The 15,283-nt window shown below is 42.1% G+C and overlaps 1 protein-coding gene across 4 annotated transcripts in view; it reads right to left on the reverse strand.

The window, feature by feature from the left end:
• Nucleotides 1–15,283, reverse strand: part of KCNIP3 (potassium voltage-gated channel interacting protein 3) — a 91,793-nt gene that overhangs the window by 43,237 nt on the left and 33,273 nt on the right. Inside the window, exon 1 of one of the 4 annotated variants that reach the window (XM_075207374.1) lies at nucleotides 6,910–7,041. The exons of the other annotated variants lie outside the window; for them this stretch is intronic. Coding sequence (XP_075063475.1) covers nucleotides 6,910–7,012 — 103 coding nt within the window. The 5' untranslated portion in view covers nucleotides 7,013–7,041. Of the gene's footprint in view, nucleotides 1–6,909; nucleotides 7,042–15,283 lie in introns of those variants that run through there. 4 annotated transcript variants of the gene reach the window in all.

A 15,283-nucleotide genomic window follows, 5' to 3' on the forward strand; every position in this document is an offset into this window, starting at 1 on the left:
GTTATCTGGGACATCTGGAATTGACAAGGGGAGCAGAATGTATTTCGGGTGTGGTGGAATTGACAAGGGGAGCAGAATGTATTTCGGGTGTGGTGGGTCAGTGATATCGGTGTTGCGGTATAGCAGGTCTATGACATCTGTCCAGAGTGGTCGAGGCAGCTCTACCAGAAGTACAGAAGAGATCCTGTTTGGCCACTATTTCTCCAGCAGTAACAAGTGGATATGCTGTAAGATCTACATGGCCAATACGAACATATCACCTTGTTTATAGTTTTTTTTAATATCTATATAGTTTTCTATATTTAATGCTTGCACCGGTTGGATGGTCGATAATCTATTCTAGTACTCCCATGTATGCCAGTTTTCTGTGGACAATCTTCACATACTCCATGCTTCAGATGCATTTAAATTAATACCATAAGTGGTGATAGATCCAGGGGCAAATGCAGGATTTGTAGAGGGGGGTTTCCACACCACGCTGCCTATGGGTGTGACCAGCATGCAGGGGGCGTAGCTATAATTTTAGACAGTGCTTGGCTGCTCTCCCACTCTTCCTATCCCCATAATATACATGGGCAATCCTGCGTGCATTACTGTTAGGTGCACGCAGCTCTCCCTTTTCAAGCAGAGCTGTGTGAAGCGGGAGCAGGGTCCAGCCACCTCAATTATACAGTGCCCCAGGCTTAGAGTGGGGTTTCCAGGCACTAGGAAACCCCCCGCCCCCCTTGGTTTGCCATTATATTAAGTAGATATTATGGCCTGATCAAACAGCAGGTCACATGGGTATCCCAGTTTCCCATTTTTTTATGTCAATATAATCTATATGTCTAATCAATACGCATCATGCAAGGTATATCCTCAATGGACATAATATTTATGTCCTCCAGCATGACTTGAACAGTGAACCTGAGGATAATACAGTATAATTCTAAAATATTTATCTTCAATAAATCTTGCCTTACATAGTATGTGGAAAAAGAAGAGATACTTGCCAGAGAAGTTATACTGTGCCATTACACGATAAAGCAGAGGTACATGTGGATATCAGGAAGAATTGAAAATCCATTCATAAATGGCAGTAATCAGAATTGTGAAAGATGCTGTATTGTAGGTACTATAAAAGACTTTTTGTGCACATAGTACAAAGTATACTTTTTACTGGTTTCTTAAGCCTAAATTTTTTCTTATTACCTCAATGCTCTATAATGGCAGGATATACTATCTGAGCACCTAGGGGAAGTAGCACAAGATGGAGGTGGAGGGTGGGAAGGACACTCTGCCTGCTTTGCCATTTCAAACTCTGTATTTTAAGACAATTAGTGATGTGAATTATTAAAGACAAAAGAGGCCTGCCTGTAATATACTATGAGTAAGCAAGTGCCTTATCGCTGTGGTAAGCAGTAGCCAAATCAATAAATCCACCTGATTTAGGCCTCATTTTAATGGTTGTAAATATTTTCATTTTATTGTTATGTATTTGGCTCTATCACTGGGCCGGGGCCAGCCTTGTACTTAGCACTAAGATCGATAATCATGGCAGCATAGAAGGGGAAAGTCACGTACAGCAGCAACATGTAAACACAGGATCTTCCCTATCTATCTATTCTATCCCATACCTATCTATACAAATCTCATATCTAATCTATATCCTATCTATCCATCTATCTATCCATCTATCTCAGGATTGATCCTTTTTTACCACTCTGTTAGAGGGTTGGTCTTATAGATTTGATGGGTTCCTTTTACTGTCAATGACTTTCTGTTATTGGCCACTCTTAGCGGTGCTACTTGGCCATCAGACACACACCGTCACCGGAACTTGGAACTACTTGCTTCTACATGGTGTGTGTGCCACATTTTTTTGTGGAACTCCCTGACCATTTATTGTGGACTGCTGGATAACAGGCAAAGCATTGATTCAAGACACAGGGTTTAACACAGGATAGGTGGAAGATGGATGAGAATGTTACCACTTTGTTGTAGGTCACATGGGTGCAGAAGGTATAAGCGTCTTGCAGGATTAGAGCTGGATCTTTAAGAATAATAGTTTTTATTGTTCAATGATAGCTATTAAAAGAGCTGTTACACACAATATCCCCCTTAAAGTAATGGATGTGTGCACACATTACACAGGGCTTTTATGTATAATTTAGCACCTATAGCTTAGCGAGGGGTTATACAGCCCCATGTACCTTTAATCAGTCCAGGTTAATTAATTTATCTCAGTTACTCAGTGGAGGGAGATGGGGGTGTCTAGGCTGGGAGAGTTTGTTTTAAATCACCCATGCAAATGTACTTTCCAAGATCCCTACTCTAGGTGCTAGTGCCCCTCCTTGCCGTAATCAACTCCGGAGGCTGATAGTCAGTCTCCTCACTCTTCCATCGGCCTCCACGGCTCAGTGCACCAGCAGGAGTCATTAGAATGATCAGTGCTTTTTTTTGTCATAGAACGCACCGGAACGGCGTTCTGGCACCTTTTTTCAAAGGATTTTCCAAGTTTTAAAATTAACATTTGAACATTTGATGTTTGGTCAACGTGGACTTCTATCATATTTTTTTCTTTGCGGTGCTGCTACAGTGCAGCACCGCATCTTAGTGTGTGTCCCGCTCGCTTCTGGCTCCGGCAGCGTTGTGACGTCACAACGCTGCCAGTGAGAGGAGCCGTAATCAATCAAAAAGGCAGAGAAGTGAGAAAAGAAGCATAGAAGGTAAGTACAGACTACAGAAAGCGAGGAGGGGGTGCAGAAAGAGAGGGCTTCCAAAAAAAACAAGGGGGACAGAATGAGAGGAATACAGAAAAACGAGGGGGGCAGAAAGAGGGGACTACAGAAAAACAAGGGGGGCAGATAGAGAGGACTACAGAAAAATGAGGGGGCAGAAAGAAAAAGCTACAGAAAAACGAGGGGGGGGCAGAAAGAGAGGGCTACAGAAAAACGAGGGGGGGGCAGAAAGATAGGGCTACTGAAAAATGAGGGAGCAGAAAGAGAGGAATACAGAAAAACGAGGGGGGCAGAAAGAGAGGACTACAAAAAAATGAGGGGGGCAGAAAGAGGGCTACAGAAAAATGAGGGGGCAGAAAGAGACAGCTACAGAAAAATTTAAATTATTAAATCTATCATTTGGGGCCTCCCCTCTAGATATCCTGCATTTGCTCCTGGGCAGTAGTGAAGACTGGACAGCATTCTGCTTTAGACATCAGTACATCTGGACTGTAGCCTTGCCAGCCAGCCAGGAGAGAGGTAAGAGTTATTATTTTTATTTTACAATTGTCAAGTGTGTGAGGGGCAAGGAAGGGAGTATTGGGGGGAGGAGGGCGGTAGGCTAAAGATTTGCCTAGGGTACCGAGCAACCTTGCATCGGCCCTGCGGGTGCCGTGCTTATTGAGAAGTATTTGATTATCAAGCACAGAGGTGTTTGTAAGGAACCATTGTACAGTTTGTATACACTAATCACGGTGTAATACATTGTACAGTGGCTCAATAAGTCGTATAATAAGTACAAAAGTTTTTGTTTAATAAAAGATTAACAAGATGTGAGTTCCGTCACCTTTTTTCTTACAAAAAAAAGCACTGAGAATGATACCAGACTAGGCGAGTCATCATAGCCAGCCGCCACTACACAGTGACTCTTTACAAGAAGCAGAGGCAGAACCTCATACCTATCAATATAAATATCAAATCTAATCCTATCTATCTATCTATCTTTCTATCTATCTATCGCCAACATCTCCCGCGGTGCTATGCACAGTTATACACGTACATTGGCATTATAACATGATTTTACACACACATACAAGACATTAGGAATAAGATTCCTGCTCAAAGAGTTTATAGTCTACAGGAAAAAAGAATGTAATAAAAGGTGAGGGAACATGTTAACAGAATGTGTCTTGTAAATCAGATTGTGGTGTGAATAGTGAGTAAGGCGATTGGGGTGTGGAGAGAATAGGTACAACATAAGTGAAATCTTGAAAGCCTGAATGACAGCAGATGACCAGAGGAGAAGGGAAAAGGTGACTATATATATGCTGGGGGTTCCATTTACGGGATAATATGGAGGTCAGGGAGGAGGTGCATGGAGGTGCTGATGACTTTGTAGATGAAGGTCTTTTTGGAGGATTTTGACCTGTATCCTGTGCTTGGCAGGGAGCCAATGTAGAGACCATCAGAATTGTAACACCTGAGAAACAGGAGAAAAGTACAATTTCACAACAGATTGGAGTGATGCAATCTGCTAAGTGGTAGACCACAGAGGCCGGTGTTGCATTTATCTAGTCAGGAAAGGATAAGAGCATGCATGAATACTGTAGCTTTATTATGCAAGAGAAAAGGGTAGATTTGAGAGATGTTTTTAAGATTAGATGGCAGTTGGTAGTTTGATTGTGTTGAGTGAATCAGTGCAGAGTCCAAATGTACCTCTAAGCAGCGGCAGGGACGCAGAGAGTGGACGTGTACAATGTACCCAGGCTTTCCTTGAGGGCCCATCAGTGGAAATTATGGTGCAGGGGAAATAGCTTCTTATTAGTCTATCAAATCACACCAGTATTAGGCTGTGCACGCAGCACTGGCTATACCCAAAGCTACATACATTTCCTCATTGGTGGGGTCCATGTGGTCAGACCCTCTGCCCCCCCTAGTCTGTGCACACATGACATTTCTCACAGCAGCCCTGAGCAATGGACATAGGAACAGTAGAAATCCAAATGTTATCTACAGTGATTATGTCAGATAAAGGAACATATTTAATTGGAGTTAGAATGACATATTCAGTTTTATTCATTTTTACTTTTAAACCCTTCTCTCTGCTGTGGTATATTGACAGAAGTAAGAATCTCAGATCACTGCACTGCGTTGCCCTATAAGAACCCCATGACCATAGGTCTCTGACTCCCTCAGGTCATGGACCAATGTCTGGGAAGCAACATGGTTCCCAGTCACAGCAAAAGTTCCTTTACAGACAGATACTTTTACTAAAATGCCCATCCTCTTTCTCTGTCCTCATAGCGATTTTAGCAGCTGTAAAGAAGGAGGTATCTATATAATTTGTTTTAGTAAAAATGCCCTGTTAGGCAGTATTTAGGGGATTTTTTAGAAATAAAAACCTGTTCCGGTCATGAAGAGGTTAAGCCGTGAGAGGACATGAAAGAGGAGACTGCAGCAAGACCATCATGAAAGTGAGACAGCAGAGGAGGGGGTCCCAGGACAGAGCCTTGTGGTACACTGACAAGAGATTAAAGGTCCAGCCATCAGAGAAGATCCCAGATAAGCATTAGAGTAGCACAAAGCAATCAATTGTGTCATAGACTCCCCAGAAATGAAGTACAATATGTATGGAGAAGTCACCTTTAGAATTTAGTAATGGGTAGGTCATTGGTTACTTTAGTAAAGGTCTGTTTCTGTTTGAAAGAAGGATGTCGAAAAGCTTTTTTGTATTGCAAGAATGTATGGATATATGAAAGGAGAAGTAGGTTTGTTTTGAGGCAGGTTTATAATGTCTGAAGTCTTATTTAGAAGACTTTCATCCAACATCATTCAAACATTTGAATTACTTTTTCAGATTTTAGATTTGTTTAGTGTTCCAGGGATACTAGATAGTATAATCCTAGGCAGTGTTGTATCCCAAGCAGAGGTGGTTGTGCCTGAGTAGTACTGTATGTAGCAGGAAGATCAGGGATAGTAAAGGAAGAGATGTAGGAAAAAAGCTAAAGAGCGTCAGACAAATGTTTCCTGTGTAAATCTATAGGCTGCTGTACTGGAGGTTATGCAGGAAGATAGCAGAGTGTTGGGATTAATAGATTGTGGTAAGGAAGTGGGAAAGCAGAGTTTGTAAAGTTAGGCACAAAGTAAAGACAAGGTCAAGTGTGTGACCAACCCGATGAGTGTGAGCTGTGGGCCATTGTGTGATGTCAAAGGAAGAGTTTAGAGATGGAAACTTTGCAGCAACATATTTATTTGTGTCAATGCCAATATTAAAATCAAACCTTGATAACAGTTGGGATATCAATGGAGAGGAATGGAAGGAACCACACAGCGGATGGAGAACGGTAGATTGCTGCAGTTCACAGAACAGAAAGAGAGTAAATCCAAACAAAGTGAACTGTTAATGGGGAGAATCATATGCGAGGATGGATCACAAACATGAGAGCTGGGCAACAATGACATGATAGCAGGGCCAAAATGATGCGAATCGCATTGTCACTTCATCTGCCACTTGACCTCCCCTATGGCATCTCAAGGGTGGGAGAGGAGCAAAGTTGGCAAGTATGAAACTAGGCGCACTTGTGCAAATTAACACAACACCACCACCAAAGAGGATTTTGTTCTGCTTCTAAACTGTTTTGCACTTTGTAAATGTGTATTTGAGAGTGGGAGAACAGGATTGAGGGTGCAATGTGAGTAGAATCACAAACGGTTAATCAACAGAAGGAGTTGGAACATTCAGGGAGCGGGAGAGAAGATGAAGAGCATGAAGAAAAACAAACTGAACCTATTGGATGAACAGTGTCAGGAAACATTAAACTGCAGTGTTAAGAGCATAATTTACTTGTCCTTGATGTTTGCAAGCAGAATGTTGTGACAGTTCTTTTATGGTTTAATAATGGTCTAATTCTGGTGCTACTAGTGCTGAAATATCAGACCGTCAACCATGACCCCATCTGCATGGTACAAAATTATCTGCTCCCGGACTTAGGAGTCTATTTATCATGACCTGGTGATATGGAAGATTTCCTATTGCTGCTTATTGCAGCGATAGTAAATCTTCTTTTGCCCAATTTAAGAAGAAAAGTTTGCATGGGGAGCTGATATGCTTAATATCTATATGCATGTACAAACAAATGCACCGGCACAACTGGATGGATGGTTCTATCTACATATACAGATCCACAAACACAGAGGCCCATGTTGTCACCTGTCACATATTGTCCCTCGTGTGATGTGCCCAGTATCAGAGCCGTCTGTCTCTCGTGATTAATTTTTCTCTGTATCTTCATCAAGCTCATCGCTGCCCCCATTGGTACCAAGTAACCTGTTAATGTGAGCTGTGTGCAGCAGTGGCTATCACTGGGTTCTTACGGGAGAGGGCAAAATATTTATTGGTCTCTTCCCTTTGATAACCTGCATCCCTTTCACACAGAGATCTGAAAACACCTTTGTGCCTCTTAGAACTTCAAAGGCAGGAGTGCTTCAAACACAGGCTGGATCACACAACCTGACCTGAGCTCATTAATATCTTTATTATGGTTGTGCTATGGGTGAAGGAAATCACTAGGACCATAATTGCTATCTCAGCTGTATTTGGGTTTGTGTAGTCCGCATATTTTGTGTTCTCTAGGATTTAAATTTGTACTCATTATTAATGCATAAATCAAGTTGGTGGTATAAATTGGGGTCTCTTATGCATTCTGTCAACCGTACTAGTTTTCTATAGTCAGCCCCTATTTTCCGTGGCCAAAAAGGGAAAGCCATGTGTTATCACCCAAAAGTGGATGTGCTTCTGGATGACCACGGTGTGGCTAATTTGTCCTTAGTGGCCCGTGGCCCAGTTTTCCCAGATCAATTATTTTTATTACATTAAAATCTGAACTCTCAATACTTATTTTTATTAGAGATATTCACTGACCCCCGTGTTCTGGTTTTGGTTTAAGATCTCGATTAACTTTGGGTTTGGGTTTTTGGAAAACCGCCCTCGCGTGTTTTGGTTTTGGTTTTCCATCTGTATTTTTTAGAAAAATTGCTAAAATATGCTGAAATCACATAATTTTGCTCTTTTTTGTTCCTACATTATTATTCACCTCAATAACACTAATTTCAAGTCATTTGCAGTCAATTTTGACCACCTCACAGGTCACAATATTATTGTCATACACTTTCGGACAAAGACTGCAGCGACCTGGCTGGATGCTAAGCGACAGAGCAACGACACAAACACACGGCAGTTCATAGCACATCTCGGAAACATTGCCACACAACTTATGTAGACACAGGAATGGATATTATAACTGGAGTGGCATTAGATCTGCTTCCAAAAAGACTGTGACACGGAACATGTGGGCAGCATGGAATCTGTCATGTTTGAATACGCTGCATTGAACAGAGATTTAAAGCAATATATAGACGCAGTTGAGAAGACCATACTTAAGTTAAAACGTGACCCACTGGATGAGATCCTGGATTTAAGAGAGCTTGTACACGAGAGATACACTGCACTTCAGAAGGATAATACAGAGAAGGCCCTGAGGCAGGATGACAAATATATCCAGTTTAAAGAACAGCTAAGAGACCTGAGAAAACAAATGGGTGTGTCACCGGCCCCTGTAGACTAAGCTTTGGAAGATGAAGACGAGGAGATCGTCGTCATTCTGAGCACACGGCCGGTACAATGAAACTGAGAATGGCTCATGAAATCAGTTATAGTTCATTTGATCGCTCCACCCGTTCCTTGGATAACTGTGGTAATTCTACAGCTAATACATGGCGACGAGCGCTGCCCCCCCCCCCAGGATGCGTGCATTTATCAGGCCAAGACAAATCCAGGGTGGCCCGGCGGGTTGGATGTGGTGAACCCAGTGAAAAAGTATGTGGTCACACGTAAGAGAGACAAGCAATTGAAAAGATGATTGAAAACAAACTTCAGGGAGTAAATGTATCAAGCTGAGAGTTTTCCGTCGAGTTTGAAAATACAATCCGATTCTAGCTATCATTTATTTTGTACATTCTACAAAATGACAGCTAGAATCTGATTGGTTGCTATAGGCAACATCTCACTCTGACATGAGTGTATCAGATCTTTTTCCAGACAGTGCACTAAAAAGAGCCATTGATATTCACAGCAAAAAGCAAGGTCATCACTGGGCTTCGAATCAGCCCCAATTTCCCCAAAAATTATAGTATAGTTAGGTACCTTTGACGTAAAGTGCAGATTACGAACACTTTGTGCAATTATGATGGAACAGCAGCAAAGTGGAAGGTAATACATATACATGTCTATTTAGACATCCATGCTTACATTACTTCTGCAAGCAACTTTGTTCTTTGTTAATAAAACTGTTGTCTTTATACCGTTCAAAAAAATAAAAAATAATCCTCCACCATTCTTTGGATGTTGATAGATGATAGTAGAGTTACAGCAGAGGTGTCACTAATTTTGGTCAATTATTTTACAGTAGACAAAACCAGATGTCAAAATGTTGTGCTGAGTCGTCTGCATCATCAATGGGTGTCTTTGATTTTTGCAAAGCACACAACAGTATATAGCACATATAGGTAACAGTGGCACACAGCGGTAGCTAAAAGGAAAAGTGGTGCAAGATGGAATTGTCCTTCAAAATTACCCACCCACCCTTATGTTGGATCTTAAAAAGGACATGCACACTTTAACATACCAAGCACTTCAGCAACAAGGAGTGCCACTTTTGTGGCTGATGTACTTGGTTTGTTTGGGCCCCCACAAAACAAGCTAGCAATGGGCTTAAGGCACCTATGGTAACAGTGCTGTTAATGAAATCTACTGTGGCAAGATGTTGTTGTCATCATTCTCAGCCTCATCCTCACCCTCTTCAGTGTGTAAATCATCCTCACATATTATTAATTCATCACCGCTGGAATCCACCATTACAGAAGTCTCTGTATTTTGATGTGATTGGCAGGAAAGGCCTTATTCGTGGAAATTGAGTTCATTTTTATGAACATCATCTTTTCCACATTTTGAGGAAGTAGCCTCTTACGCCGATCTCTGACAAGGTTCCCGGTTGTGCTGAAAACTCTTTCTGAGTACACACTGGAGGGTGGGCAGCTTAGGCAATGCAAAGCGATTTGGTACATGGGTCTCAAATTTCCTTTTTTTCCTCCCAGTTTGTAAAGGGACTGTCTGATGTGTCTATTTCTATGCTGTCATTAAAATAATCCTCCACCGTCCTTTGGATGTTGATAGTAGGATCAGGTGGAGTTACGGCAGAGGTGTCACGTTTTTTGTTCAATTCTTTTAGACCAGACCAGATGGCAAAATGTTGTGCTGAGTCATCTGCATCATCCCTGGGTGTCTTGGGAAAGCTAATTTTTTTCCTAGCAGCAGTTGAGTGAAAAACTGAAGGAGGAGACGCTGTCCTGTCATGTAACACTTGAGCTGTCATATTTCTCACCAGAAGCTCCTTGCATCTCTTGAGATCTGGGTCAGTGGGAAACAAAGAGAAGACATAGCTCTTAAACCTAGGATCAAGAACAGTCGCCAAAATGTAGTGATCCGATTTCAAGATCTTGATAAGTTTTGGATCTTGGCAAAGTGAATAAAGTACTTGATCTAAAAGTCTGACATACTTAATGTAATTGCTTTGTTTCATATCCTCCTTCAGTTTCTCAAGCTGTTTTTCCAAAAGTCTAATTAAGTTCAAGCTATCAGTGTCTGAACTCACTTCACAAGTGACTACTTCAAATGGTTTCAGCACCTTGCACAAGATAGAAAGTATTCTCCACTGTGCTTAAGTAAAATATATCCCCCCTCCTTTCCTAATGTCAGGGCTTGTGGAGTAAGCGTGGATGGCTTTTCGCTGTTCCTCCATCCTCAGAAGCATATACAGGGTGGAATTCCACGTTGTCACCATCTCTTGCTTCAGTTGGTGGCAGGGCAAATTAAATTGATCTTGTAGCTGCTGCAATCTCCTACATGCTGTTGCTGAATGCCGGAAATGTCCAGATATCTTACGGGCCACAGACAGCATCTCCTGTACGTCCCTGTCATTTTTTAAAAAGCTCGGCACCACCAAGTTTATTGTGTGAGCAAAACAGGGAATGTGATGGAATTCACCCAGCTGTAATGCTCTCACAATATTGGTGGCGTTATCAGAAATGACATATCCTGAGGAGAGTCCAAGCGGGATAAGCCATCCAGGGCTGCCAAGAGGAATTCAGGGCCCCGGTACAACAATTTCATGCCCCTTCCCCCCCTACAGTTGAGCGTGGTTTTTTTTATGAGGTCATACCATTTGGGGCGTGGCTATGCTTCATTAGCACGTGGCTAGCAGGTGAAGAGTACTAGGACACCCTCCTATACAAAAAAAATCCTGCATTGTTGTGTACACCATTGACACAAGGGTGCAGTGCCCACTTGCCGGAGCAAGACATATGTCCCAGCACTCCTGAGTTTCAGGACATCTAGCACCATAGTGTAGTATAGAAAGAATGCAGTGTGTACATAAACAATTCACATTCTTGACCTGCCCCTTACATTTGGCAGAACAGTCACCAAAAATCGGAATTGTCTCACTAGAATCACAACATTTCACAGACTGTCCTACCTGTTCTTCTCACTTTCACCACCTGTGGCTGCTGATTTCTTTGGTTGCGGCTTGTCTGGGTCCTGGAATGTTGGGGGCCCTATTTGGAAAATAAAATGGGTTCATTTTAGATAATTGCAACCAACCCTGGCGTTAAATCAATAGCACCCACAAGTAATAATTAGGCCTTCCTCCAGCCCCATTAAAATAATAGTATTCCCATTTAATAAATAAACCTATTTCCCTCCCTGCAAACAGCTCCAGCAATAAATTAATAGTATTTACATTTCAGAAATATACCTATTTCCCGCAACCATCACTGCCATTAAATAATTCATACTCACATTTAATAAACAGACCTCCTTCTCCCCAAACTCACCCCTGCATTCAATAGCCCCCAAACCATTCCATCCTAAATTAATAGCCCCCACTATTAAATTGCCCCACCATCACCTCACAAACAAAATAGCACCAAATAATTAGCTACCACCTACCTCACACACACTACATTGCCACAAGTCCCCTGTTCCATTACATACACATTACTGTGCCCCTTCATCACAACTACACTGTGCCCCCTTATGATCACACTGCGCCCTCCATGCTGCTTCCCCCCCTTCTTCATCACACAGTGCCTTTCCCCCTCTTCTTCATCACTCTGTGCCCCCCTTTCTTTATCACTCTGTGCCTCTCTCTCTCTCCCCTTTATCACTCTGTGCCTCTCTCCCCCCTTTCTGTATCATTCTGTGCCTCTCTCCCCCCTTTCTGTAGCTTCTCTACCCTCCTTTGTGTAGCACTCTGTGCCTCTCTCCCCCCCTTTCTGTATCACTGTGCCTCTCTCCCCCCCATTCTGTATCACTCTGTGCCTCTCTCACCCCTTTCTGTTTCACACTGTCCCTTTCTGCTTTTCTCCCCTTGCCTCTCCGCTTCTTTACTTACCATCTATTAGCTTCTTTCTTCTCTCTTCTGTCTTCTCTGTTCTTTCTTGGTCCCCTCTGCGCCGCTCCTCATCACTGGTCGTCGGGCGTGACGTCATCACGCCCGACAACCAGAGAGAAGGGGCGCCGGTTTCAGGTGAGTTGTCTGTTTTGTTTTGTTTTCTTACACTATCCAGTTCCCCCCACCAATGAGCGAGTGGAAGCTCCTAACCCCCCCTCCCCCGACGTAAAAAAATATATATATATATATATAACAGATAAAAAAAATTGGGTATTAAATAAAATTATAAAAGAAAAAAAAATCGGCAGTGGGGGCCCGGGTAAATAATACCCGTTTCCCCCCCCCCCCCTCTCGTGGCCCTGAAGTCATGTTGCAATGACATCCCTTAGTTTTTGTAACAGATTGTCAGCTATATGCCTCTCAGTAAAGCCGATGATACGCAGAGTAGCCTGCCTCTGAAATATGTGACGTTCTTGGGTACATGCTGTTGCTGTTCTTGCTGGTGAAGGTGAATCACTAACCCAGTGAGCTGTCACAGTCATATAATCTTTAGTTTGCCCAGTTCCGCTTGACCACATATCTGTGGTTAAGTGTACAGTGGGTAGAATGGCATTTTGTAGCCTAATAATTACATTTTTACGAACCTTCTGGTAGAGGTGAGGAATAACTTTTCTAGTAAAATGGTGTTGTGATGGAATTTGGTAACAGGGACAGAAGGCCTCAAGTAACTGCCTAAAACCAGCTGCATTAATAGTGGATATTGGACGCAAAATCTAAAACTAATACTAGCATATTCGCCATGGCGTCTGTGATCTGCTTTGCGACTGGGTGACAGCTTTCATACTTGCTTACTCTTGCAAAGGATTGTTTAACAGTCAATTTTTGTAAACTACTAGTAATCTTCTTCTTGGTCTGCTTCTGGGATGAAGATCCACCCCCAGCAGCAGCAGCAGCAGTGGGACTATCGCTCAAGAATTCTTCTGAGGAATCCAGGTTAGTGGAGGAGTCATCTAGCCTTAGCAACTTGGATGCAGGACTAACTCCGATCGCTACTGAGGATATTGATGAGGAAGGTGTGGTTGTAGATTGCAGGTGTCAGGATCTAGCTGAGAGAAGGGACCTAGCTGATGTTGGACTGCTTGTTGTTATTTTTTTAGTATAAGTTTTCGATTTTCCCAACAGCTTGCCTTGAATTCGCTACAAATGGCATAACATGGATGAGATTCCTAGATGGTTAATGTCACTACCTCTACTGACTGTGGCTTTACAAACGTTACAAATGGCCAGGAAACTGTTGTCAGCATTTGGGTAGAAATAATTCCACACATAAGAGGTGGATTTTTTGGTCTTATGCCCAGGCATGACAATGGCCTTCTTATCACGTGCAAGAACTGCTGGTGCAGGACTTACACAAACAACATCATCCTCATTTATGCCCTCATCAGCTACACACATATCCCCCTCATCCTGTTGCATTTCCAAAGTGGCATCTTCAACTTGGTCATGCATACATCTGCAGAAATGCTGAAAGGGGCCTTCTTTATGGGTACACTATCAGAAAGGTCAGGCTTACACATACCATTCGTGGATAGACTTTCCTTAGGGATTTGTGTCATTTCTGAATCTGAACATACATTTTCCTCTAATGCCTTACTGTTTTCTTCCAGCTTGGCTTTTACATGTAAAAGTATTTGGACACTACTTTTGGAGTCAGAATGACAAGGTCTTGCTAGGTCATGACTGACCTTACAAGAAGATGTCTCAGTGACAGTTGCAGAATTAGCACTCCTAGAGAAAGGTGAAGGCCTCATTCTTTCCTTTCCACTGCTTGTGTAGGATGGCATGTTGGCAATTTTATTTTTTTCTGCAGATAACTTTGCCTGTATTACAGGTTTTTTTTTCTTTACCAAGGTAAAAGTTGTTTTTTGACATTTTTGTTTCCCTGACTTAAAAACACTATGCACTTTACCATAGGCTTTAGCAGATGATGTAAAGGAATTACTATCGTCATGACTGTTGCCAGCAGCTGCTTGGTGCTCCTGGTCTTCTGTGTACTGCTGGGAATCCATTTTGATAACACAGTAAAATGTGACTGCAGAATTAGAACAAGACTGCTAGACCTATTATTTCTGTTTTAGCAATGACAATTAGCAATGGAGCTGTCCTATTTGTGTGTTAGCTATATAACACAGTACAATGTGACTGCAGATTTAGAACAAGACTGCCAGTCCTATTATTTCTATTTCAGCAATGACAATTAGCAATGGAGAAATGGAGCTCTCCTGTTTCTGTGTGAGCTATAACTCAGTCGAATGTCACTGGAGACTTTAGAGAAGACTGCTACCCCTCCTCTTTCTTTTATATCTATGACGCTGCCCATCTGCACTAGAGACTGCCAAGAACCGTGCTATCCCTTCTGTGTCTCTCTGTGAAATGGCGCTGGATCATCGTGGAGGGCGGTACTTATAGAATCCAAAAGTCACAAGATCCGACAATGTAATAATGATGTTTTGCCTCGTTTTCAATTCTGAGGGTATGTGAAAGTACTGAGCCGGCTTGTCTCGGTACTCAGATCTGCTGAGTTTGGGTGGGCTCTGTTCTTAGAGAACTGAGCCTGAGCATCTCTAATTTTTATATTATAAAGATACCTGAAACTTCAAAATTAACTATTTTAACCACTTTAAGGTACATGGGTACCCCTGTTCTTCATTTTAAAATTATGGGGGACTCTATTATTTAAATTTAGGTTAGATCGAATAATCCTTTAGTGAATGTCTAGATTCAGAGAAATGTTCTCTGACCAGAATAAATTATGTTCATGTATTTTATAGTATGTATTTTAGCAGGAGATTCATAGTTTCACAGCAACAAGGACCCCACCTCTAGATTCACAGATACAACTCCAATACAGAAGAGGGTACAGGACAAAACTGGACTTATGCAAAATATTTAGTTGTGGTAGAATTGTACTAAACATTAATACTTATATATGGAACATCTCCAGAAGAGTATGTTCTCTTTTACACGGAAATACTGAAAGTCCAAGTTTCACTATCAGTTTTAGGCTCACTTGTT

The sequence above is a fragment of the Mixophyes fleayi genome, chromosome 4, assembly GCF_038048845.1.
Source record: "Mixophyes fleayi isolate aMixFle1 chromosome 4, aMixFle1.hap1, whole genome shotgun sequence".
In the NCBI taxonomy this organism is placed as follows: Eukaryota; Metazoa; Chordata; class Amphibia; order Anura; family Limnodynastidae; genus Mixophyes; species Mixophyes fleayi.